This window comes from Elaeis guineensis, chromosome 6 (genome assembly GCF_000442705.2).
Source record: "Elaeis guineensis isolate ETL-2024a chromosome 6, EG11, whole genome shotgun sequence".
Lineage (NCBI taxonomy): Eukaryota > Viridiplantae > Streptophyta > Magnoliopsida > Arecales > Arecaceae > Elaeis > Elaeis guineensis.
The window spans coordinates 26,992,800-27,019,697 of record NC_025998.2 but is presented as its reverse complement, the minus strand read 5'-3'; the positions used below and the strand labels follow the sequence as shown (position 1 = coordinate 27,019,697).

The 26,898-nt window shown below is 37.5% G+C and overlaps 1 protein-coding gene across 1 annotated transcript; it reads right to left on the bottom strand.

Annotated features, from left to right (window-relative positions):
- Window positions 1–4,077: 4,077 nt before the first annotated feature.
- Window positions 4,078–14,813, bottom strand: LOC114914322 (antimicrobial ginkbilobin-2-like protein). Its single transcript, XM_073260063.1, has 2 exons — window positions 13,985–14,813; window positions 4,078–4,199 (listed from the first exon to the last, which is right to left on the bottom strand). Exons 1-2 carry the CDS (start codon window positions 14,811–14,813, stop codon window positions 4,078–4,080), a joined length of 951 nt encoding a protein of 316 aa, XP_073116164.1.
- Between the last annotated feature and the right edge of the window lie 12,085 nt (window positions 14,814–26,898).

Genomic DNA, 26,898 nt, shown 5'->3' with positions numbered 1-26,898 from the left:
TTCGACTTTGCTCATGCTAGGACGAGATTCTCCTTCTGTTCCTAACAAGGCTGTGGGGGCACATAAGGGCCGTTGTAAGGGCCTCTCCCCCCATCCGATCTTTAAGAAATCGGACCTTCAACTTTGCTCATGTTAGGACGAGGTTCTCCTCCTATTCCTAACGCACTTAATTCCGTTTGTATGGGGGAGTTATCTCCTGTCGTTATAAGCTCGTACCAAAAGAAAAAATACACGAATATGAAAAGAATTTTTATTCAGGATAAAGTTGTCGGTAATACATTCATAGATTTTTCGAACCCTATAGCCACGGAAGGTCTGCTCTCCATCGGGGTCCCCCTGAGATAGAGTTGATAATCCTAATCGGAGGCCGATCTTCAGGCTGCTCCTCCCTCCTTGGCGGTTCCGGCTGCGGCAGAGCCCTAGACCGATCTTCTTTTCCTTCAGGTCGGAGTCGAGTGAATCTGTTGAGCCGACCTCATCTAATGAGCTCCTCGATCTTGTCTCGGAGCTGAATACACTCCTCTGTGTTGTGGCCATAGTCACGATGATAGAGGCAGAATTTGTTTGGGTTGCGCTTCCCAGGATGCGAGCGCATCCTCTCCGGCCTTGGGAGCTGCTCCCTAACCTCCATCAGCACTTGAGCTTTCGAGGTGTTGAGAGGGGCATAGCTGTGGAACCTTCCAAGAGGAGAGCCTCGCCGAACTCGACGGTCTGGGCTTTTCTGCTTACAAGCTCGGGGAGGAGTTCAGACGTGCCTATGTCCGGGAGGAATTCGAGAACGTAGTCGAGCTTCACTCGGCCCTTTTTCAACTGTGGGTTTGCTCGAGTCCCCCGCCTGCCGCTCTCTCGCGGTCTCCTCATCCTTCATCTTGAAGGCTTCTTCCGCTCGGGCATATCCTTCGGCCCGATCCAGCAAATCGACAAAATCCCTGGGGTACTTCTTTTCCAAGGAGAATAGAAGGTCATTCTTCTGAAGGCTGCCTTTCAGAGCGACCATCGCGATCGATTGGTCCAAGTTTCGGACCTCCAATGTAGTGACGTTGAAATGGTTGATGTAAGCCGGATGGATTCTCCCTCCCTTTGCTTGATGTTGATGAGGGACTCCGAACCTCTCTGGGGATGCCGGCTGCTAACAAAATGAGCCATAAATTGGTGGCTCATCTGGTCAAAGGAAAAGATGGTACCCGATTTCAATGCCGAATACCAGTTCCTTGCTGCTCCCTTCAGGGTGGATGGAAAAGCTCGGCACAGAATGGCGTCTGGCGCGCCATGGAGTAGCATCATTGTCCGAAAGGCCTCCAGGTGATCAACCGGATCCGAGGTCCCGTCATAGCTTTTGAATTGGGGGAGCTTAAAGTTAGGCGGGATCGATTCCTACATGATCATTTGAGAGAAGGGTGGGTCAGTACAAATATCCTCACCATAAGCAGGGGGAGCGTGGCGGAGTTCTTCGATCCGCCGGTTCATCTCTTGGAGCCTTCGATCCAGGAAGTCCTCTCGACTGCGGGTCTCGAGGGTCTTTGGGCAGAATGGAGGTAGAGATCCTCCGGGAGTAGAATCATGATCGAACTGAGGGCTCTCCACCCTCGGATTTGTCTTTCGGGAAAGACGGGGCGACTGGCTCAAGTGGCCCACCCTACTGCCAGATTTTGAAATTCCGACGACGTTCTCTCCAACCGCATTGACGCCTGCGACTATTGTTGCTGTTGCATGGCCTGCACCGCTTCAGTGAGGCCTCTGACCTGCTGAACCAGCAGGTCGAATTGCTCCATGTTGACCGTCGATGCCGGAGGAGGAGGGGAGCCTGGGAAACTGGAGGTGAGGCCGGAGCCTGAGATCTGGCCGCGGAGGCCGTGGATCGTCTGGTGGATGCTTTGCGGGGAGGCATCGGGTGAAGATCTAGTAGGAGAAGGAGAAGAGGATGTCGGAGAAGATGATCGGAATCAGTCCCATTGAGCACTCCTTTAAGAATAAGGGTACTGCGAAGACACAGCCCTTCCTCTAGCGTCAATTCTGTTGGTGCAGAATTTCGTCGAAGCCGGAGTTGCTGGAGTCGAGAAGACCGTGGCCGCCGTCGGGACCTGCAAGGGAAGTCTAAATTGGAGTTGGGGGTGCTCCGGTAAGACCTCCGATGCTCAAGTCAGTACTCTGCTTCAACAGAAATGGAGTACTCGAGCAAAAATTTTGGCAGAGTTTCGAGATAGAGTTTTTGAGCTTAGAAAAGAACGTATCTGGGGATCCTTATCTATAGACGGGGAGCGTAACTGACTGACAGCGATGTTTGTAACCATCTGGAAGTGGGCCATTCAGAGCCGTGCGGAGTTTGTTACGGAGAGTAGTGGAGTCAGAGGTCGTTCAGGGCCACGTGGAGCTTGTTGTGAAGAGTGGAGTGGTGTTCGTTGTCGTGACTTGCTAGAGAGTGGTGGAGCTGCGTGAATCCGTTGTAGAGAGTGGAGCAGGGTGGCGGTTCTTGTCGTGGCTTGTCAGAGAGTGGTGAAGCCGCATGGAATCCGTTACAGAGAGTGGAACAGGGTGGCGGTTTTTGTCGTGGCTTGTCAAAGAGTGGTGGAGCCACGTGGAATCCGTTGCAGCGAGTGGAGCAAGGTAGTGGTTCTTGTTGTGGCTTGCCAGAGAGCCTGGATCCATCGCTAAAGCTCGGTTGGGATGCCTGATGGAGCAAAACGACCCTTTACATCGTCGTTCTAGGAGAGGCTCGGATGTTTCGAGGTCGCTGACGAATCTACTGTTGTCGGATGCTTCGGGTGCTGACATCTCAGGCGGGAGTCACCTGCTGTAGGAGCTCGGAGATTTTCTGTTGGTGAAGTCCGGGAAGTCCGATCGCTAGATAAGTCTATCTGGGATTTATCTGATGTGGAAGCTATCCGAAGATCGTCCGTCGGGGAAGTCCAATTTTACAGGAAGTCTGGTAGGAGGTCGACCGGCGATGGACTTCGGATAGCACTGGGGAGGCTCGACAGACTTCGAAGGCAATCGACTATCGCAGGGACCCAGCTGCTGGAGCTTGTCCGGAATCCATCCGTCGGAGTAGCTCAACTGAAGTCTACCTGTAATAGAAGTTCGGAGGAGATTCATTTACAGTAGAGGCTTGAATGGAATTTGCTTAGAGTAGATGTCTGGGATAGACAGCCCGCTGTAGGAGTTCGGAGTAGACCGTTCGTAGTAGAAGTTCGGCTCTCGCGGGAGCCCGATTGGGATCTGGAAGGTAGTCGACCGCGTGGAAACATGGATGGAGTCTGGTTACCATAGAAATCTCACTGTCGGGGAAGCTCAGATGCAGACAAAGTCGAAAGAAATTCGAAAAATAGTTGGTTGCTGTAGAAGGTCGGCTAACAGTGGGGCCCGGAGGGCCTTTGGAGTGGCCCAGTGGATGAGTGCAGAAGTTCATTATCGGAGAAGTCCGGATGGTCGAAGGGGTTCGGAGAGATGCCACACATAAGGTCGGGAGCCGGAAGAGCCCTGGAAGGATCGGTCTCTTACAAACTTCGGTCGGGGGGTATTTTATACCCAACAATATTGATAGTTTAGATTTATTTTCAGAACTAAAATTTTATAAAAAATTATACAAGTAGAAGATAACAGTCCAATGGATATACTCAATCATATAAGATGAATCGATTCTTTTTCAAATGCATATATTGCTTTTAGAATAATGTTAATAATTTTAGTAAGTGTTGCTTCGACAGAAAAAATTTTTCAAAACTAAAATTAATAAAATTTTACTTAAGATCAATAATGTTCAAAAAGATTAAATGGATTGGTTATATTATCAATTGAAAAAAAAATATTAGAAGAATTGATTATAAAAATTTAATTAAAAATTTTATATCTCAAAAAATTAAAAAAATAAAATTTTAGTAAAAAATTAATATAAATTTTAATAAAAAAAAAGTTATATTTTATATTTAGTTTTAGCCTCCATATGTTTGAGCTGCCCCTGAATTTTCTCATCCTCAATATCTGTGGTCCCTGTAAATATTTCTGCATAGGATCATGAATAGCACATCAGCTTTTTAACAAAAGAAAAGTAAAACTTTTATTTTAATCCCACAAGATTTATTATATGTAAAACTTACTGGATAACTTTAAACATGTTCTCCTCCTCCATAAACAAAAGACAATGGCAGAGAAGATCACCAATGAACATAGAATGAGGATGACCATCCCTCTATTCAATTTTCCTGATCCAAAATGCTAAAATTTCAATTAAGAAGCCAGACCGTCTCTTTATGAAAAATGGGGATACAAAAATCCTGTTTCATGCATACATACATAAGTTATAGCTAACAATTGATTGACTTACAAATCATCCTAGTTAAGGTATTTTGGATGGCCAACCACTACAAAAAATTGATTTTTTACAATGAAATTTTAGCAACAAAAGAATATTTTGTCGCAAATAAGTATATTTTTGTGATGAAAAAAATTATTGTAAAAAATTAAGTATTTACGATGAAAAAAATTTTCATTGTAAATAGTTGAATCTTTTCAATGAAATGTTAATTTTCATTGCTAAAAGTATATTTTTAATAATAATTTTTTTTTCATGCTAGAATTTTTATTTTATGCTATAAAATAATTTTTTTATCATCAAAAATTAATTATTTACAATAAAATAAATTTTTAATCACTAAAAATCAATTATTTGTGATGAAAAAAATTTGTTGCAAAAAAAAATTTTTGCGACAAAATTTTTTATGTTTGGCGACAAAAATATTTCATTGCTAAAGTATTTTTTGTTGGAAAAAAAGGGAGTTTTAGGGTATTAAAAATTTTTTATTGAATTTTTTGCGATGAAATGTAATTTTCATTGTAGAAATAAATTTTTAATGATAAAATTTTTTCGTCGCTAGAGTTTTTATTTTTTTACGATGAAATAATTTTTTATCACCAAAAATTAATTATTTATGATGAAATAAATTTTTTGTTGCTAAAAATTAATATTTATGATAAAAAAAATTTTATGCAAAAAAATGTTTTTTTGTGACAAAATTTTTTATGTTTGGCGATAAAAATATTTCATCGCTAAAATATTTTTTATTGAAAAAAAAGAGGTTTCAGGACAAAATCGTGCCCCAAAACCCTTCACGTGCGTCTCTCTTTCACTCTCACCCGTCGAGCATGCCACCGGCCACTGGTTGAAGCCATCCCCTTCTCTGATCGATTGAAGCCATCTTTGGTTGCCATCCCCTGATCGACATCATCCTTTCGTGCCATTGATCGATCAATTGAGCCCTCCCCGATCGTCATCCTCCCTCCACATCACCGCATCGGTCATCATCTCCCTCCCAGTTTTTCTCTCTCCCTCCCTCACTTTCTCTCTCTCTTCCTCTCCCTCTCTTATAGTTTTTGCTTCCCCTAGGGCCACCATAGTCCGCCTCTACCTCGGCCTCCACCTCCACTACCATCCCTCTTTGAAGTCTGTCGGGATCTCTCCCTCTCTCTCAGGTACGGCTCTCTCCCTCTCCGATTTCTCCCTCTCACTTTCTCTTTCTCCCTCTTCCTCTCCCTCTCTTATGGTTTTTGCTTCCCCTAGGGAGCCAAGTTCGCCTCTGCCTCCGCCTCCGCCTTTGCCTCTGCCTCCGCCGCCGTCCCTTTTTGAAGTCTGCAGGATCTCTCCCTCTCTCTTAGGTACGGCTCTCTCTGGCACTCTCTAACACTCTCTCTGGCTCTCTCTCTCTCTCACAGTCCACCTGCAGGTCATCACCATTGCCGGCCATCGTCGCTGCACAGCCACCGGCATCCGCTTCCATCTTGGTACCCATCTCTCTCTCTCTCTTTGTGTGGGATTTATGGGAGAGTTGGAAGATCAACAGGCCCCAATTTTTAATTTTTATAATTTTTTTTAATTTTTGTTCTCCTTTTTAATTTTTGTTCTTCTTTTTGTAATTGATTTTGTTGGTTACTCTTTATATGAAGCATAGTTCACGATCTGAAAATAGTTTAAAAATAAAAGTAGTTATAATAATAATATATTAATCTTAGCATAACAAATCTATAAACCTTAGAATTTTCATTCGAGAATAGCATGCATGAACCAATATTTATTTTTTAATAAAAAAAATATTGGTATTGTACACACTATTCTCGAATTATCCTTGTGGACAGTTTGGGCACATAAGTAAATTTTATATTGCATACCATGTGCTTCTACATCGGACAGTTTTGTTGGTATTTTCGTTATGTTCTCTGGGTATATGGCATAATTTAGTGTTTGTGTGTCTGAGGAACTACACCGAAATGCTGTCGAAATTTTTTTGGTGTAGAAGACATGAATAGCAATGTTAAATTCTTGCATTCCTAAATGGATAGGACCACCATCCTATAGACAGGGGATATAAGGCGTTAGTCAACTATTATGACATAAGATTGACTATATAGTTTACATCATAAATATGTAAGCATGGATTATAGTTGGATGTCATTGCATGATAAGTTCTGTCCCAAGTATATTACGGGTGTGACATCTTTCATAATGTGGCATCCAATCACACTAGAGAAAATGAAAAAGCTTGTTATCCATGTCGTCGATGTAGGAATTGGTGTACCCTATCAAACATTCAAAATCATTTATACGAACACAGTATAGATATGACTTACAAGAGATGGACTTGTCATGGTGAAGATTTGCCGACTGGCTCAAGCATGTTGTCCAGAAGTCCCACAAATGCATCGTCAGTAGGTGGATCACCAATCGTGAAAGGCAAACACTCGGTGCAGAAGATAGAGAAATTCTGGAGGATCTCAATCCAGAGTTATTTTAAGTAAATGTGGAAGCAGGATCAGAACATCTGCATCCCATTCTGAGACAAGAAGTTGAGGAGGACAGTAACATGCTTGTGAACGATAGATTCGAGTATCTATTAAGAGATGCACAAAGTGACGTTTATCCCGATTGTAAGAAGTACTCTCTGTTGTCCACTATAATAAAGTTATTACATATGAAGATACTTGGTAAGTGGTCAAACAACTCGATTAATTGGTTGCTCAAATTTTTGAAGGACCTACTACCTGAGGGAGAATTACTTCTATCAAGTCATTACAAAGCCAAAAAATTGTTGAAAGGACTCGAGTTGGAAGTCGATGACTTGGGCCTACATTGCGAAAAGATACATGCATGTCCGAATGATTGTGTTCTATTTCGAAAGGATAAAAAAGATCTACAAGCATGTCTGATTTGTCATTCAAGCAAATAAAAAAAAATCGTGGTAAGGATAAAAAAATACTGTGCAATATTTTGCGGTACTTTCTGATTACGCCATGATTGTATCGATTGTTCATGTCAAGGCATACTGCCTATGATATATGATGGCATAAGGAGGGAAACAACGTCGACGACGATGTCATAAGACATCCATCAGATGGAGATATGTGAAAATATTTTGATCGTGAACATCCATGGTTTGCAGCTGATTCACGAAATGTCAGGCTAGGATTGACAACAGATGGATTTAATCCATATGGTAATCTTAGCACTACATACAGTATGTGGCCATTATGGTGTTTCCTTATAATTTACCATCTTGGAAGTGCATGAAATCACCTTTTAATCTACTGGCTTTATTGATCTCTGATCCCTATGCCCCTGGAAGAGACATAGACATATTTTTAGATCCGTTGATCGAAAAGTTGCAATACTTGTGGGAAGAAGGGTGCGAAATGTATGATCATGTCGCAGGAGGTATCTTTCGTATGCATGCGGCACTGCTTTGGATAGTTAATGATTTTTTCACATATGGTGATATTTTGAGTGGTGTACAAAAGGGTATAAAGTATGTCAACTTGTAATGATGATATTACATCGGACCGTATTTATGGAAAGATTTGTTTCACCAGCCATGACGTTTTTTGCCAGATGATCATAAATGGAGGAGAAGTCTTATGTTCAACGATAAGCATGAACGACGTGCCCAGCCAAGGTTCTAGTCTATGGACAATATTTTAAATCAACTATTGACCCACAAGATGTCATATTCGGTAAGGGTTAGGCCAGCCAAGTAGGCATGCGAACAAGTATCGAAAATTGGAGAAAAAGGAGCAAGTTGTTCGATCTTCCATATTGAAAAATGCTTCTTCTTCGACACAATCTTGACGTCATGCACATTGAAAGAATATATTTGATAATATATTTTATACCATCCTCAATATCGAAGGAAGAATGAAGGATACTGTGAAGGCTCATCTTGACTTGGAGGATATGTGATTAGAAAGAAATTACATTTGATTCGACAGAGGGATAGGCTGGTAAAGCCATTGGCAAGCTATGCACTAAACTGAAAAGAGAGAAATCAATTTCTCACATATCTGAATCAGTGAGGTTTTTCGATGGATATAGCTCAAACATGAAACGGTGCATCAAGCCAAAAGATGGAAAGATCGTCGGGATGAAATGTCACGATTGCCATATGCTCCTACAACATGTGCTCCCAGTTGGTTTGCATGGATTGTTGCTAGATAATGTGTGCGATGCATTACTTGATCTGAAAATTTATTTTCGGGACTTATGTATAAAGACATTGAGGCAAAGTCAAATCAACACATTAAAGAAAAAGATTATCATTACTCTCTGCAAGCTCGAGATGATATTCCTCCCGTCTTCTTTGATATCATGGTGCATCTTTCAATTCATCTTCCACATGAGGCTAGACTGGGTGGGCAGTACATACAAGATGGATATACCCAATTAAAAGGTAATTGTAAGATATTATAAAATTTATTATTAATTATTATAAAATTTATAATGTATGTATATCAATTGATAATTTATTGGATAGAGAGATGTGAGAATACAAGAGTGTCGTCGCTAACAAAGTATGGCCTGAAGGTTCAATAGGGAGGCACACGTAATAAATGAATATTTGACATTCTGCTCTATGTACCTATAAAGAGTGGAGACCAAATTTACGAGACTGCAATGGAATGTTGATGTTAATGACATTTTTACCGATGGATTGTCCGTGTTCTCCAATGTTGCTCGACCATATGGTAAGACAGATTTTCAAATGTTGACACCACAGAAAATGAATGATATGCATTGATATATGCTAAACAATTGTGAAAAGGTAGAAGCGTACATGATGTGAGTGTACATTTAATTTTTGCAATGTTGATATTGTATGAATGTACTCATAGACTCTAAATTAAAATATACATGTTATTACTGTATCACTTCAATGAGCACAGAAGTGAGCTCAGAAGAATCAATCTTATATTAGCAGTGGCACGATATAGGAATCAATTCGCATCATGTTTGACGAACGGATAAGATATGTTAATGTTCACCATGACTTAAAGGTTCATTTATATAGTATTTATTTTGTCAAACTTAATATTTTTATTGTTCTTTTAATTGTAGATAGCTCAGCTATGTATAGACAACCCTAACTGTATCAGTGATGACTTAGCCAACTTGCACAAAAACTTGACAGATGTGTATCGATATATTTAGCATGCATAGTCAATGGTGTGTGGTTCTTAATGAAAAATTTGATCACGATCGAACCACATAGAATTATGAAATAAGTGTAGAGGACGAGCATAAGAGTGAAATAATAGATTTTTTCAATGTTCTGCATGAGGTTAGGAAGCTGAGGTATAGTGGTCTTTGGCGGATCGTGTTATTCAAGTGTCGATGGTATGATTTAGGATAACACAGGCCAATTATTATAGACCATCAGCTCGTTAGTGTCCACACTGATCACGTGTGGTACAAAAGTGATCCTTATATTTTTGCAAAGCAAGTAAGACTAGTGTGGTATGTTGATGATACCAAAATGAAAAAGGCTTGGTGAGCTGCAATAAGGGCTCAGCATCAATATTTGTTCGATCTCGCACTTTTCATATGCTCGAATGATGAAGGTCTAGAGAATGAAGTCCATGCAACTATTGAAAATGAAGCATATCAAATGCAAGCACCAAATAACATATTAGTGCCAAATGACACGGTCGATATAAGACAATTACAACGAGACGACTGTGAACCTGAGGATGTTCCTATTCTTGGAACGTCGGTAAGGGCACGGGCACGATCCAACAATAATTTAGGATCACATTCACATATGGATGATGACTTCATCAATAACGATGATGATAGCACTTCAGGTCGATGCCTTCTACGAGTCCTCTTGAGGATGACTATATAGACACGAGTTCAGATTCTAAGAATAATAATTAATATGAATAAGTAATTCAATTTATTTTTTATTACATCATGTAGTATTTGAGTTTTCTTGATTAGGTGCTAATTTGAATTATTTTAATCATTACAGCATCGTGGCTAGTCCTGGGCATAGACGTTCGTAGGGTAGACAACAGGCTCCACTTGATGATGCACATCCTCACTTTAGCATTTTGCAGGATGAACAGAGGACTTAGATGAGACTTAGCTGCCGAGTCCATAAAGTAGACTAGTGCTCAGCTAGAGTCTGCTAGCCAGAGGTCATGGCATCGCAGCATCATCCTCCTGCAGGTATATCTCTATCAAATTTATAAACTATGTATATTTTTTTGTTATACACATCCATTGGTAGATGATATATGTTCGTTTTATGAATTTTTATATGTAGGAATACAGCAGCAACGCATGGTGCGTGGTCCTAGTAGGGGCCTCATTTTGGAGAAATACGTGCATACGCACAATGAAAAGCCAAACGTATAGATATTTTGGAATCATCTGGTTGGCATAGAGGCTAGTATAGTTGCCAACGAGATCAGTTTGTATATATGAAATCTTTTTCATGGGCTGTCAAAAGTTTCAAGTATGTTGCCCCTGCATACCACGATGCCCTTGTCTCTCACATTAAAGTACAAATTAACTTCGAATGTCTTGCACATCATTACATGGTCCATATTAATTATCTTTTCTCTAATCTCTTTTGTTACACTTCAAGGATGTTACATGGATAAATTTTTATTATATGGATAATTCTTTATTGCATGAATAATTCTATGTCTTTGCTTTTTATTATGATAAATGTTCATATGTGCAGGATAATATTAACTTCAAGGATTACACCGACGAATAAGTGACGGCATGTATTCTCAAAATGGCTACAAACAGATATAGAGATCGACGATGTAGGCTTCATAGGTACTGCAATCAGCTGCAGGCGAAAGGGATTGATCCTGTGACCCAGCCTTGTAAAAATTGGACTGGATCTAGTGATGATTGGTGATGGTTATGCCAGCATTTTGGGAGTGAGATATTTAAGGTATGTTTAGTGTTTCAAATTATTTTGATATTGTTATGCCCTTTATTGGTTATAATTGTATGTATTTTTTAGCGACGATCGAAGATGAATAAGGTAAATAGGAGTAAGATTGATTCTATTCACATACAAGGAAGTGCCTCTTTTGCACAAGAAATAAAGAGGATGGTATGTAACTATATTTGCAATTGCACACTGTAAGTTTTTATTAAATATTTAAATTACTTTGATATCTTTTTTCTTCTTTTCTTTTGTTTGAATAAGGATTATCTAGAGTCGACACCTATGATAATTTCTATCAGAACAAGAGTGGCGAGTTTGCGATCGAGGAGAAGAGGCAGCGTCATATAAGTATGGTACTACATTTTGAATGCTTTTAAAGCCTTTAAAATAAATTTATGATGTTATTTGGTCTATTGTAAAGAAAAAAATGTTACAATTGAGAGAGCAGGCGACGAGGGAGGTTGGATCTGATAGCGATGCTGGATCACCGTTCGTTTGTTCGATGACAGATGATGCGATCCTGGATTCCATCCTCGGACGGTAGCTAGGGTCTGGGCATAGCATGCGCTCAAAAAAATCTCGCAGTTCATTATCCGGCTAATTTGATGATGCCTTGGTGCCAGAGGCAGTCAGGACATCGATGAGTATGATACAGGATCAAATTACTTATGGAATGAATCACAGTCAGATGCTCGAAAGGATAGTGGCTGCGATGGTGGGATGGCTCGGTATCGATTAGCACTTTTATAGCCGCATGATGCCATCTTTGCACAGCCATCGCGATACATATTAGGCCAGGGATCGATGCCTGGAGGAGGGAACAAGGCCAATGACTTTGATGATGAATAGTTTGTAGTTTTTTTTTAATTTTAAATGGTGTATGAACTCATACTTTTGTATCTGATAATGATAGCTATGAAACTTATTATTATTTAAAATTTAAATATTTTTATTATGTTCATATATTTTTATATAAAATATGCTTGATCTGATAAAAATTTATATTTAAATAGGTGCTTTCATGATAAAAATAGTAAAAAATATTTTATTTAGTTCCTAACTTAATTTAGTGATGAAATATTGATTTCATCGTAAAAAATAATTAAAAAATTTTATCACTCTAAAATATTCCAATTTTCACTACATATTGCGATGAAATATATTATTTCATTGCTAAAATTGTGACGAAATAAATTTTCATTGCTAAAAATATATTTTTCATCATAAATTTTATTTTTTTTTAATTTTTTTTAGCGATAAAATTTTTTTCATCGTAAAAATTATGATGAAATTTTTTTCATCACAAAAATTATGATAAATTTTTTTTTCATCACAAAAATTGCGACAAAATTTTTTTCATCGCAAAAATTACGATGAATTTTTTTTTCATCGCAAATTTAGCGATAAAATTTCATATTTTATCGTTAAATTTTACGCCAAAATTTTGTTGCAAGAACTCCATATGAAATATGAAAGGAAAAAAGCCTAATCTTAAATATCTTAAGATTTGGGGCTGTTCTGTTTATGTCAAGAATGTCTTCGGAAATAAACTTAGTGCTAAATCAGATAGGTGTAGGTTTGTAGAGTATCCTAAGAAAATTAATGGATACTACTTCCCCTACTCTACTGAACGAAAGGTATTTGTTAGTAGGCACGCCATTTTTTTGAAAAATGAATTCATCCAAAAAGGAGATAGTGAAAAAAATATTGAACTTATGAAAGTTCAGAATCTACAAATCAATCTAGAAATACCTGTGGTTGAACCACAAGAAGATTCTCAACCAAAAGTACCCAAGGATGAGGTACATCCACAATACACATCTCCTCTCCGAAGGTCAGATAGAGTGCGTTAAGCACCTTTGAGATATGATTTTATCATTGAGAGTGATAATTCGATCAACATCATTCAGAATGATAATCTACTGACCTATACGGAAGCTATCATGAGTAAAGACTCAAACAGATGGCTGGAAGCCATGAAATTTGAGATGGACTCTATGTACACTAGCCAAGTATGAATCTTGGTTGATGTGCCTGAGGGTGTGACCCCAATAGGGTGCAAGTGGGTCTTCAAGAAGAAGATCGGAGCGGATGGCCAAGTAAAAATCTACAAGACTAGGTTGGTGATTAAGGGTTTCAGACAAAGATAAAAAATTGACTATAATGAAACCTTCTCACCAGTAGCTATGCTCAAGTTCATCCGAATTTTGCTTGCTATAGCTACATACTACGACTATAAATCTGATAGATGGATATCAAGACTACTATTCTTAATGGTAATCTTGAGGAAGAGGTCTATATGACTTAGCCAGAAGGATTTGTCTTAAGTGAGAGTGTAAATATTTTTCATCGCTAAATTTAAAAAAAATAAAAATAAAAATTTCAAACGAATAATATTCATTTTTGACGATCAAAATATTTTTCATCGTAATTTTAACGATAAAAATTTAAGCTTTTGCGATGAAAATATTTCATCGCTAATGTTGCGAACTTTTACATTTTCTCTACAAATTTTTAGCAACGAAAATTTTTATTACTAATAGTTTTAACGACAAAAATTTTATCTTTAGCGATAAAATTTTTTTTAATGTTAATATGCCCATAAAATTTTCTATCACTATTGTTAACGTACCCATGAAATTTTTAATTGGAGTAGATCCACCGAACTGTTGAACCAATAAAGCAATGCGCACAACTCGCATGTATTGTACTTTTCTATTTTGGTGCATGGTAAGAAAGGAAAACTTCAGCGTTACCTGATTCCTTTCCTCTAGACAGTGGAGGGTTGGAATACGCCACCGACACCAGTACAGGCGGAGGTGGCGGTGCTGCTCCGACAGATTCATTATAGAAAGCATACATCGCATGCCTCATGTAGCAGCTGTATGCCAGCGTCTCCCCTCCGGCACTCCGTGGATAGTTAGGCGACAGGAACTCCGTCGACTGCTGCAGGCACTGGTTGCGGTCGTCGTCAGACTGATCCCTCGTGCACTGCACCAGACCGTACAGCCTCTCAGAGCTCGTCACATTGACCTCTCCCGTGGCAAACAGCAGTGCCGACCCGTATGCCGCCCGCTTGGTTAAGCCGGCCATCAAGTCGGCCAACAGAACCGCAAATCTCGGGTTCGAGGCATTCTGCCCCTCGTCGTCGGCGAACCATCTATCCTTTTTTAAGGTAATTGTATCGTTGTCTTTGGAGGAGGAAGTGACGTTGATGCTTGTGGAGTAGTAGAGAAAGCATGTATCGTACCAAAGGGCCCCGCTTCGACTCAACGGGCGGAACCGGGGCATGTCTTTTGCGGCGGAGGAGAGGCAGGACTGGCATTCGTTTTGGGAGACGTCGCCACGGCAGAGGGCGGAGCCGAAGACTTGGTTAGGGGGTCGACCTCTGGATTGGGCGGAGAAGCCGGTGGGAACGGAGGCAGAGGAGAGGGAGCGGAGGAGGTGTTGGAGGTTGGATCGGTATGTGTCGCCGGTTGTGGAGTTGGACGTGGAGCACATGTACCATCTGTTGGCAGAAGTGGCGGTGTAAAGGGGGACGAGGAGGGAGGAGAAGAAGAGGAGTTGGGGGAGGTTGGAAGGCATTCGGATTGGCGTTTTTGGTACGGTTTTTGGAAGGGAATGTAGAAGTGTATGTGATCTAATCTAATTGCTGCTCTGGGGTGGAAGTTTATAACAGACTTCGCGTTGGAAGACGTACGTTTGCGGCCACTGCTGTTGTAGGAAATTTGAAGGCATTGACTTTGAAGACTACGGACGGCAAAGAGATGGAGACGTATGTGCACCGACGGCACGACCGGCTTGACTTGGTCGCAGATACTTTGGCTCGGACCTCGCACAACAGAGGCCATCGGCAATTTCTGCAGCAGTGGTAACGAAAGATCTATGCATTAGGTATCAACAAACTACAGAAATTGGTAAATAGTGGAAATTAAAAAAATATGCATTCGAGACAAGCTCTTTGAATTCAAACAAACAGGGTCCGCTGTTGCACGCATGATGCACCGCCTGTGCTTGTATGCGCACGTCATATATATATATATAATAAAATATTATATATATATTATATTATATATATATATATATATATATATATATATTTGATCTGGACCTGACCTTTTGGATAAAGAGGAAGGAGAAAAGAAGAAGAATAAGAAGCCACGAGAGATCCGGCTCCTGACCCACTACAGTTGTAGAATGGTCAAGGTCTGATCCAGCACTTGGAGATGTACAAACATTTGCCACCGCTGAGCTCCTTCACCATCGGAGCTGCAAAGCTGCTCCCAGTTCCTCCATCGACTTTAGGCTGAGATTGTAAATGCCTAAGTTTTGTATATTTTTTTTTATTTTTTGCTGATGTAATGACATTACAAAAAATTGATTTTTTACGATGAATTTTTTTTCATTAAAAATAAAATTTTCGTCACTAAAACTATTAGTGGCGAAATTTTCACTACTAAAATTTGTAAAAAAGCCTCATAGCAAAAGTCTTAGTATAAAAAAATTTATTTTGTCGTTAAAATAGTCAACTAATGATGGAAAAATACACAGCATACTATGAAATATTTTTGCCGCAAGAGCTTAAATTTTCATTAAAATTGTGACAAAAAATATTTTTATCGTCAAAAATGAATATTACTCATTTAAATTTTTATTATTATTTTTTTAATTTTAGCAATGAAAAAATAGCATTTCGTCGCAAAAATTAGTGAAAAAAATTTTATCACTAATTTAGCTAAATTTGCATGAAAAAAATTTTTGTCGTAATTTTTGCAATGAAATAAAAAATTTCTTCACAATTTTTATGATGAAAAAAATTTTGACATAATTTTTGTAATGAAAAAAAATTTTCATCATAAAATTGTGATGAAAAAAATTTGACACAATTTTTGCAATGAAAAAAATTTTCGTCGAATTTTTGGATGAAAAAAATTTCATCGCTAAAAAAAATAAAGAAAAAAATAAAATTTGTAATGAAAAAAATTATTTTTAGCATAATTTTAGTGACAAAATAAAAAATTTCATCGTAATATGTAGTGAAAATTTGAATATTTTATGATCGTCAAAATTTTTTAATTATTTTTTATGATAAAATTAATATTCATTGCTAATTAAATTATGAATAAAATAAAATATTTTTTATTTTTTTATCGTGAAAGCACCTATTTAAAGTAATTTTTATTAGATCAATATATTTTATATAAAAATATATGAACAAATAAAAAATTCAAATTTCAAATAGTAATTCTAAATAGCAATAAGTTTCATAGCCATCACTAAAAATATGACTTCATACATCATTTAAAATTTAAAAAAACTACAAACTATGTATCATTAGAGTCATTGGCCTCATTCCCTCCTCCAGCATGATTTTGGCCCGATGTGTGTCGCGATGTTATACAGAGGTGGCATCATGTGGCTGTAGAGGTGCTAACTCAGAGGCATCAATATCGAGCCATCCTGCCATCGCAGCCACTATCTTCTCGAGCGTTTGACTACGATTCATCCAGTAAGTAATTTGATTTTGCATCATGCTCATCGATATCCTAGCTGCCTCTGACACCGAGGCATCATCAGACCAGCCAGACGATGAACTGCAAAATTTTTTTGATCGCATGCTATGCCCAGATCCTAGCTGTCGTCCGAGGATGGCATCCAGGATCGCATTATCTATCATCAAACAAACCGACTGCGATCCAGCATCGCTGTCAGATCAACCTCTCTCGTTGCCTGCTTCTCAATTGTAATATTTTTTCCTTCACAATAGATCAAATAACATCATAAATTTATTTCAAAGCCTTTAAAAGCATTCAAAATATAGTACATACTTATATGATGCTGTCTCATCTCTTCGATCACAAACTCGCCACTCTTGTTTTGATAGAATTTACCATAGGTGTCGACCTCGATAGTCCCTATTCAAAAAAAAAAAGAAGAAAAAAGATATTAAAGTAATTTAAATATTCAATAAGAACTTACAGAGTGCAATTGTAAATGTAGTTACGTACCATCCTCTTCATTCCTGTATAAAAGAGGCATTCCTTCATGTGAATAGAATCAATCTTACTCTTATTCACCTTATTCGTCTCCAATCATTGTTAAAAAATACATACAATTATAACCAATAAAGGACATAACAATATCAAAATAACTTAAATACTAAACATACTGAAATGCCTCACTCCCAAAATGCTCGCATAACCACCGCCAATCGTCACTAGACCCAGCCCAATTTCTATAAGGCTGGGTCACAAGGTCAATCTCCTTCGCTGCAGCTCATTGCAGTATTTATGAAGCCTACATCATCAATTCTGTATTATTTGTAGCCATTTTGAGAATATATGCCGTAACTTGTTCGTCGGTGCAATCCTCAAAGTCAATATTATGCTACACATATGAACATTCATCATAAAAAAAGCAAAGATATTGAATTATTCATGTAATAAAAAATTATCCATATAATAAAAAATAATATGGATCATGTAATGATGTGCAAGACATTCGAAGTTAATTCTTACCTTGATGTGAGAGACTAGGGCATCACCGTATCGAGGGGCTACATGTTGAAACCTTCGACGGCCCATGAAAAATGATTCCACATATACAGACTGATCTTATTTGCGACTATATAGCCTTTGTGCCCATCGAATGATCCCAAAATATCTATACTTTCAGCTTTTCATTATGCGTATGCACGTATTTCTCCAAAATGAGGTCCCTACTAGGATCATGCACTGCGCGTCGCTGCTGTGTTTCTGTATATGAAAATTTATGAAATAAACATATATCATCTACCAATGGATGTATATAACAAAAAAATATATATAGTTTATAAATTGATAGAGATGTACCTGTAGGAGGATGATGTTGTGGTGCCATGACCTCCAGCTAGGCAGGCTCTGGCTGAGCACTAGTCTGCTCTATAGACTCGAGTAGCTGAGTCTCATCTAAATCTTCAGACTCATCATGCAAAATGCTAAAGTGAGGATGTGTATCATCGAATAGGGCTGCTGTCTACCTCGCGAATGTCACGTCCAGGACCAGCCATGATGCTACAATAATTAAAATAATTCAAATCAGCACGTAATAAAAAAAACTCAAGTATTATATGATGTAACAAAAAAATAAATTGAATTACTTATTCATATTAATTATTATTCTCAGAATCTGAACTCGTATCCATATAGTCGTCCTCAGCAGCACTCATAGAAGGCATCGACCTTGAAGTGCTATCGTCATCATTATTGATGAAGTCATCATCCACATGGATTGTGACCCCAAATTATTGTTGGATCATGCCCGTGCTCGTGCCTTACCGACGTTCCAACAATAGGAACATCCTCAGTTCGCAGTCATCTCTTTACAATTGTCCTATGTCAACCATGTCATCTGCACTAATATTTATCTGGTGCTTGCATTTGATATGCTTCATTTTCAATAGTTGTACAGACTTTATTCTCTAGATCTTCATCATTTGGACGTGTGAAAAGTATAGGATCGAACAAATATCTATGCTGAGCCTTATTGCAACTCGCCAAGTTCTTTCATTTTGGTATGATCAATATACTACACTAGTCTCGCTTGCTTTGTAAAAATATAAGGATCACTTTTGTACCACACCTGACAGTATGGAGACGAGTTGAGGGTCTATAAAATTGGCCTGTATCATCTTAAATCATACCATCGATACTTGAATAACGACCCATCGAAGACCACTATATCTCAATGCTATAATCTCATGCAAAACATCAAAAAAATCTATTATTTCACTTTGTGCTCGTCCTCTATGCTTATTCCATAATTCTATGTGGTTCGATCATGATCGTGATTTTTTGTTAAGAACCGCACACCATTGACTATGCATGCTGAATATACCGATACACATCTGTCGGTTTTCGTGCAAGTATAGCTAAGTCATCATTGATATAGTTAAATTGTCTATACGTAGCTGAGCTATCTATAATTAAAAGAATAATAAGTAGGTTAAGTTTGACAAAATAAATACTATGTAAACGAACCTTTAAATCATGGTGAACATTAACATAACTGACCCATTCGTCAAACCATGATGCAAATTGATTCCTATGTCGTGCCGCTGCTAATGTAGGATTGATTTTTCTGAGCTCATTTTCGTACTCACTGAAGTGATACATTAATAATATGTATATTTTAATTTAGAGTCTATGAGTATGTACATTCATGCATCTATCAACAAAAAAAAATTAAATGTGTATACTTACATCATGTATGCTTCCACCTCCTCGCAATTGTTTAGCACATACCAATGCATATCGTCTATTTCCTGTGGTGTCAATATTCAAAAATCTTTCTTACCATATGGTCGGGCAACATTGGAGAACACGGACAATCCATCGTCAGAATGTTATCAACATCGACATTCTATTGTGATCTCATAAATTTGGTCTCCATTCTCTGAAGGTACATAGAGCAGAATATCAGACATTCATTCATAACCTGTGCCTCCATTATTGAACCTTCGGGCCATGCTTTGTTAGCGATGATACTCTTATATTCTCGCATCTCTCTATCTAATAAATTATCAATTAATATATATATATAATAAGAAATACAATAATGAATAATAAATATTACAATATCATGTAATTACTTTCAATTGGGTATATTCATCTTGTATGTACTGGCCCACTCAGTCTAGCCTCATGTGGAAGATGAACTGAAAGATGTACCATGATATCAAAGAAGGTGGGAAGGAATATCATCTCAAGCTTACAGAGAGTAATGATAATCTTCTTCTCTAATATGTTGATCTGACTTTGCCTCAACATCTTCGTACATAAGTTCCAAAATAAGTTTCTAGATCAAATAATGCATCGCATATATTATCTGGCAATAATCCATGCAAACTAAATAGGAGCACATATTGTAGAAGCACATGAAATCATAACTTTTCATCCCGACGATCTTCCATCTTTCGGCTTGATGCACCATTTCAAGTTTAAACGTATCCATCGAAAAACCTCACTGATCTCAAATATGTGAGAAATTAATTTCACTCTTTGATTTAGTACATACATGCCAATGACTTCACCAGCCTATCCCCCTGTCGAATCAAATGTAATTCCTTTCTAATCCATATGTCCTCCAAGTCAAGATGAGCCTTCACAATATCCTTCGTTCTTCTTCAATATTGAGGATGGTATAAAATACATTATCAAATATATTCTTTTCAATGTGCATGACGTCAAGATTGTGTCGAAGAAGAAGTATTTTTCAATATGGAAGATCGAACAACTTGCTCCTCTTTCTCCAATTTTTGATACTTGTTCGCATGCCTACTTGGCTAGTCAGACCCTTACCAAATATGACATCCTGTGGGTCGGGTAGCTAATTTAAAATATTATCCATAGATCAGAATCTTGGCTGGGCATGTCATTCATGCTTGCCATTAAACTTGAGACTTCTCTCCTCTATGATCATCTGGCAAGAAACATCGATGATCGATGAAACAAATTTTCCATGAATATGGTTTAATGTAATATTATCGTTACAAGTTGGCATGCTTTATACCCTTTTGTACACCACCCAAAAATATCGCATATGAAGAAAAATCATTAACTATCCAATGCAGTACTACATGCATACGAAAGATGCCTCCTACAATATGATCATATGTTTTGCACCCTTCTTCCATAAGTATTACAACTCTTCGATCAACGGCTCTAAAAATATGTCTATGTCTCTTCCAGGGCACGGGGACCCAGGATGAGCAAAGCCAGCAGATTAAAAGGTGATTTCATATACTTCAAGGTGGTAAATTACAAGTAAACATCATAACAGGCCACATACTGTATGTAGTGCTAAGATTACCATATGGATTAAATCTGTCCATTGCCAACCCTAGCCTGATATTTCATGAATCAGCTGCAAACCATGGATGTTCACGATCAAAATATTTCCACACATCTCCATCTGATGGATGTCTTATGATATCATTGTTGATGTTGTTTTTCTCCTTATGCCATCGCATGTCACAAGCAGTATGCCTTGATATGAACAATCAATGCAATTATGGCATAATCGAAAAGTACCATAAAATCTTACATGATATTTTCTTTTTATTTTTATTCTTACATGATTTTTTTTCTATCTGCTTGAATGACAAATCAGATATGCTTGTAGATCTTTTTTGTCCTTCTGAAATAGAACACAATCATTCGGACATACATGTATCTTTTCACAGCATAGGCCTAAGTCATCGACTCCCAATCCGAATCTTTCAATAATTTTTTGGCTTCATAATGACTTGATGGAAGTAACTCCCCCTCAGGCAATAAGTCTTTCAAAAATTTGAACAACCAATTAAATGAGTTGTTTGACCACTTATCCAGTGTCTTCATATGTAATAACTTTATTATGACGGACAAAGAGAGTACTTCTTACAATCAGGATAAATGTCACTTTTGCATCTCTTAATAGATGCTTGAATCTATCATTCACAGGCATGTTACTGTCCTCCTCAGCTTCTTGTCTCAGAATGGGATGCGGATGTTTTGATCTCGCTTCCACATTTGCTTTAAATAACTCCGAATGAGATTCTTTAAAATTTCTATATCTTCTCACCGAGTGTTTGCCTTTCACGACTGGATGATCCCTTGTTAATGAGCATTTGTGAGACTCCTGGACAACATGCTCAAGCTAGTCAGCAAAACTTCATCATGACAAGTCCACTCTTGTAAGTCACATCTATGCCATGTTCGTATAATTAATTTTGAATGTCTGATAGGGTACACCAAAATAAATTCTTACATGACAACATGGATAATGAGCTTTCTCTTCTTCTCTAGTGTGATTGGATGCCAAATTCATGAAAGATGTCACACCACAATATACTCGAGACAGAATTTATCACACAATGACATCCAACCACATCCATCCTACATGTTTATGATGCAAAATCAATCTTAGTAAATAGTGACTATGCCTTATTCCCATTAGGGATTACATCAGTAAGAATTTAATATACAATATATGTTTTTATACCAAAAAAATTTGACAGTATTTCACGTAGTTCTCCAGATACACAAACATTAAAAATATGCTATGTATCCAGAGAACATGATCAAAAATACCAACAAAATTTTTCAATGTAGAGCACATGGTATGCAATATAAAATTCACTCACGTGCCTAAACTGTCTGTAAGGACAATTCGAGGATAGTGTGTACAGCATCAATACTTTTTTTTATTAAAAATAAATATTGAATTATGCATGCCATCTTTGAGTGAAAATTTCTATGGTTTATAGATTTGTTATGCTATAATTAATATATTATTTTATAACTATTTTTATTTTTAAACATTTTCAAATCATAAACTATGCTTCAGAGTAGAGCAATAAATAATCATGCCTAATGACTAAAATCAATTAAAAAAAGAATAAAAATTAAAAATTATAAAAATTAAAAAAATTATGGCCTGATCTTCCAACTCTCCCATAAATCCACACAGAGAGAGAGATGGGTACCGAGACAAGTAGATGCCGATGACTGTGCAGCGACGGTAACGACAATGGTGGCGCAGCAACGATGATGCAGTGATGGCGATGACCTACAGGTGGACTGTAAGAGAGAGAGCCAGAGAGAGACATAGCCAAAGAGAGCTAGAGAGAGCCATGTATAGTTGAGAGATCGTGGCCGATGGACTTCAAAGAGGGACGACGGTGATGGCTACGATGATGCAGCAACGGTGAGCACGATGCAGCAATGACGATGGCGGTGCAGCGGCGACGACGGAGGCTACCTACAGGTGGACTATGAGAGAGAGAGAGAGAGCCAGAGAGAGTCATACCTCAGCGACAGCAGCCCGACGGAGGTCAAAGAAGGACGGTGGTGGAGGTGGAGGCAGAGATGGAGTGACGATGATGATGGTAGAGGCGGAGCGACGATGATGGTCTAGGGGAAGCAACAACCGTAAGAGAGGGAGAGAGAGAGAGAAAGTGAGGGAGGGAGAGGGAGAAATCAGGGAGGAAGACGATGGCGGTGGCCTCGATTCGACGGTATGGTGGCATGGAGGGAGGACGATGGTGGTGACCTCGATTCGGCGGCACAATGGTGTGGAGGGCTTCAATCCAGCTAGTGGTGCACTCGACCAAAGAGGGAGGATGATGAATGATGGCACGCTCGATGGGGGAGGCAGGACGACGATCGATGGAGGGCATGAGAAAGCGAGAGAGAGATGGGAGATTTGGCCTGCACGTGGTGTGGAGGGAGGATGATGATCGAGGAGGGCTTTAACCTGATCAATGGCATGCTCATCGGGGAGGGAGGACGACGACCGACGGTGACCTCATCAGGGAGGGAGCGGCATGCTCGACAGCGTGGGACAGCGAGAGGGAGATCATGCATTTTGGGGCAAAATTTTGCCCTAAAACAATATTTTTGTTCTAACAAAATAATTTTTAGCGACGAAATATTTTTGTCACCAAATATAAAAATTTTGTAACAAAAATTATATTTTTTGTAATAAAATTTTTTCATCATAAATAATAACTTTTTAGCAATAAAAAATTTATTTCATCATAAATAATTTTATTTTTTACGATGAAAAATTTATTTTGTTGCAAAAAAAACCTATAGCGATGAAAAATAATTTCATCATTAAAAATATACTTCTAGCAATGAAAATTAAAATTTCATCATAAAAGATTCAACTTTTTTTTCAACCAAATAACATTTAGCGACAAATATTTTATCACCAAATATAAAAATTTTGTTGCAAAAATTATATTTTTTGTAATAAAAATTATTTTTTGTAAATAATTTAATTTTTAGTTACAAAAATTTTGTTTCATCACAAATAATTTTATTTTTGATGATGAAAAATTTATTTCATCATAAAAAATTAAAAACTCTAGCAATGAAAAAAATTTTATCATTAAAAAATTACTTCTAGCAATAAAATTACAATTTCGTCACAAAAAATTAACTTTTTGATAAAATTTTTTTTGTCATAAATTCTTAATTTTTGGCAATAATTTTTTTTCATTGCAAAAACATAGTTATTTGTGACAAAAAAAAATTTCATTGCTAAAAGTCAGATTTCTTATAATGTGATCACTTTTATATTATGAAAAAAAGTAGTTTTTATCTCTTACTTTGACTTGTAGTTATTATGATGTTTTATCTCAGTTTGATCGATGTAAATACTACATCAAACCTTCATTGGTAATTACCGCCCTACCTATCAGCGTTAGGTCAAAACCCTCGAAAAGGTGACTAGGAAGGCAAAAAAGGAGGCAGATATGGCAGGATGAAAACTCTCGAAAATGAAGAAGAAATATGAGAAGATTTCACAGAAATAAATCATTTGAGAGCATGGTCCAAGCAGACTCACAAAAGGCATCTCACAGAGAGGCACAGGTTGATCAAAGAGTGCAATATGCTCATCTGGGTGGCAAGTGAAGGCAGATGGGTTGCAGCTGTGAAGGCAGTTCTTCATCGAGAGGAGCTTCATGATGCCCAAGACAAGGTCTTCAAGCTAAGATATGCCATCACATCATCCCAAATTGTCAAAGAAGCTAGATGGGGTTCGACTGCTTGGATAAGTTGACTTCAAGATAAACTTCGTTCGCTCAAGGGACAATCGACGATCTTGGCCAGATGATAAATAAAGAGCGGTCTACAATCATCGAGCTTCCAAGTGAACTTGCTTTATTTTGAGAGGCAAACGACGACCTCCTTCAAATCATAAATAAAGAGAGTGTTACCCAGATGTGGAGCCCAAGAGGGGGAGGGGGTGAATTGGATCTTTTAAAATTTTTTATGATTAGTGCTCACAAGGAATGTGCTCAACTTGATAAGTGAGGTGAGTTAATTAACAAAGAAAAGAAGATCAAAACAATTAACAAATGAACAAGTATAAAGCACAATGAAGAAAAGAAAATATACAAGCACATCAAACATAAGGGATTTATAGTGGTTCGGTGCTAATCTTGCACCTACATCCACTCCCCAAGTCCAACTTGAGAATTCAATCTACTAAAAAAATTTTAATTTACAACACATCGGCTTACACCGACCCTTGCTGTCAAGCATGAACACTTATTTTTCGGATACAAGCAACCCACAACCCTCCGATTATAGATTCGGATCAATCTATCTAAGTTTTGAAACCCTCCAAAACTCAAAACTCAAAGTACAATGGCAAAAGAAAAGAGTATAAAAATTTCAGCATAAAAGAGCTCCTTAAATGAGCAAATAAAACAATAAAAGCACAATACTTAAGGAGTAGAAGTATTGTTAGACACTCTTTGATGATTTGGACACTTGAATGCAGCTGGAGAGTGGTTGGCGAGCTGATTGAATACTTTTTCTCTCTTTTTAGGATTTTCTTTCTCTTTCATGGATTTGAGCTTGAATACTTCTTGGTTCCTTTGATTTTCTACCTCTAGAGAGCATTTATATTCTTTATTTAGTCTTGAGAGTATCTTAGAATCGGTTAAGAGCCGTTGGAGTATGTTTAATATGTATTAAATGTATTAAAAATAAATTAAAAACTAGCCGTTATGAGTGTCATCTCCATATGGGTCGACCCATGGAATGCCTCACTGAGAATGGGTAGATCCATGAGTCACCTCATTTGGTTAGATAGAAAATCATGCTTTCTATTTTGATCTTAGGGTCTCAGGGGTCAACCCATGGGTCATCCCACTGCGTGCTACAAGCCAAAACAGGTATGTGCCGGCTCTCCAATACAAGGAGATGATCTAGTTGGGTCATCCCATTTTGTTCCAACCTAGTTTTTCATACATTTAAAGTCTGAACTTATCAAAATACTACCAAACACTCTTAAATAGATTTGAATGAACTTGACACTTTCAAAAGGCTTCAAAATTATCTCTAACTTGCAAAATCTTCAACTTTGGCATCCTTGAAGAAGCTTTTCAAACTCAATATTTTTGGACTACCTGAAATAATATCAAAGTATTCTTCAAGGATAAAAAATTCATTAGTAGTCCTCTCAAATAGTTTATGACCATCAAAATTAATTCTTGAGACAACAATCTCTTCCTTTTTTATAATAACAAAATATTTGAGTGTTCATAAAGAGAGATCAATAAAACACAAAGGTTGAGTTTTTAAAGTACTTGAAAGTTAAGAGAACATGCCAAAGGTTGAACATAAGTCATAGAGATTCATGAGTTCCACACTATCAGTAAGTTATGATGTTTTAAATCATACTTTCCCATTTTTGCTTAAAATTACTTGTGAAATATTAAGATTTTGCCAAAAATTATTTTTAAAATCAAAATTCTCTCCCTTTCTTATATGAAAAGATAAAATAACTATTTTACAAAAATACTTACTTTCTTTCTCTTTCCTTTCTAGTCACATAACCAACTTGTAAAAATAAAATTCTCTCTTTCTTATTTCTCCCTCTTTTTGACATCATCAAAAATGGATTAAGAAGAATTTATAAATAGCAAAATTTTTAATACCAAGTGAGAGAAATAAGTTATGAACAATAGTCCTACAGCAGGTATTAGAGTAACTTTTAATTGAATAGAATTTATTTCACAAATATCTAAGAAGTCATAGCCATAAGTTAATAACACAAAAGATGATAATAGATAACCTCATTTAAATACAACAAAATAGGAAGTTACAAAAGTCAAGTACATGATCAAGTC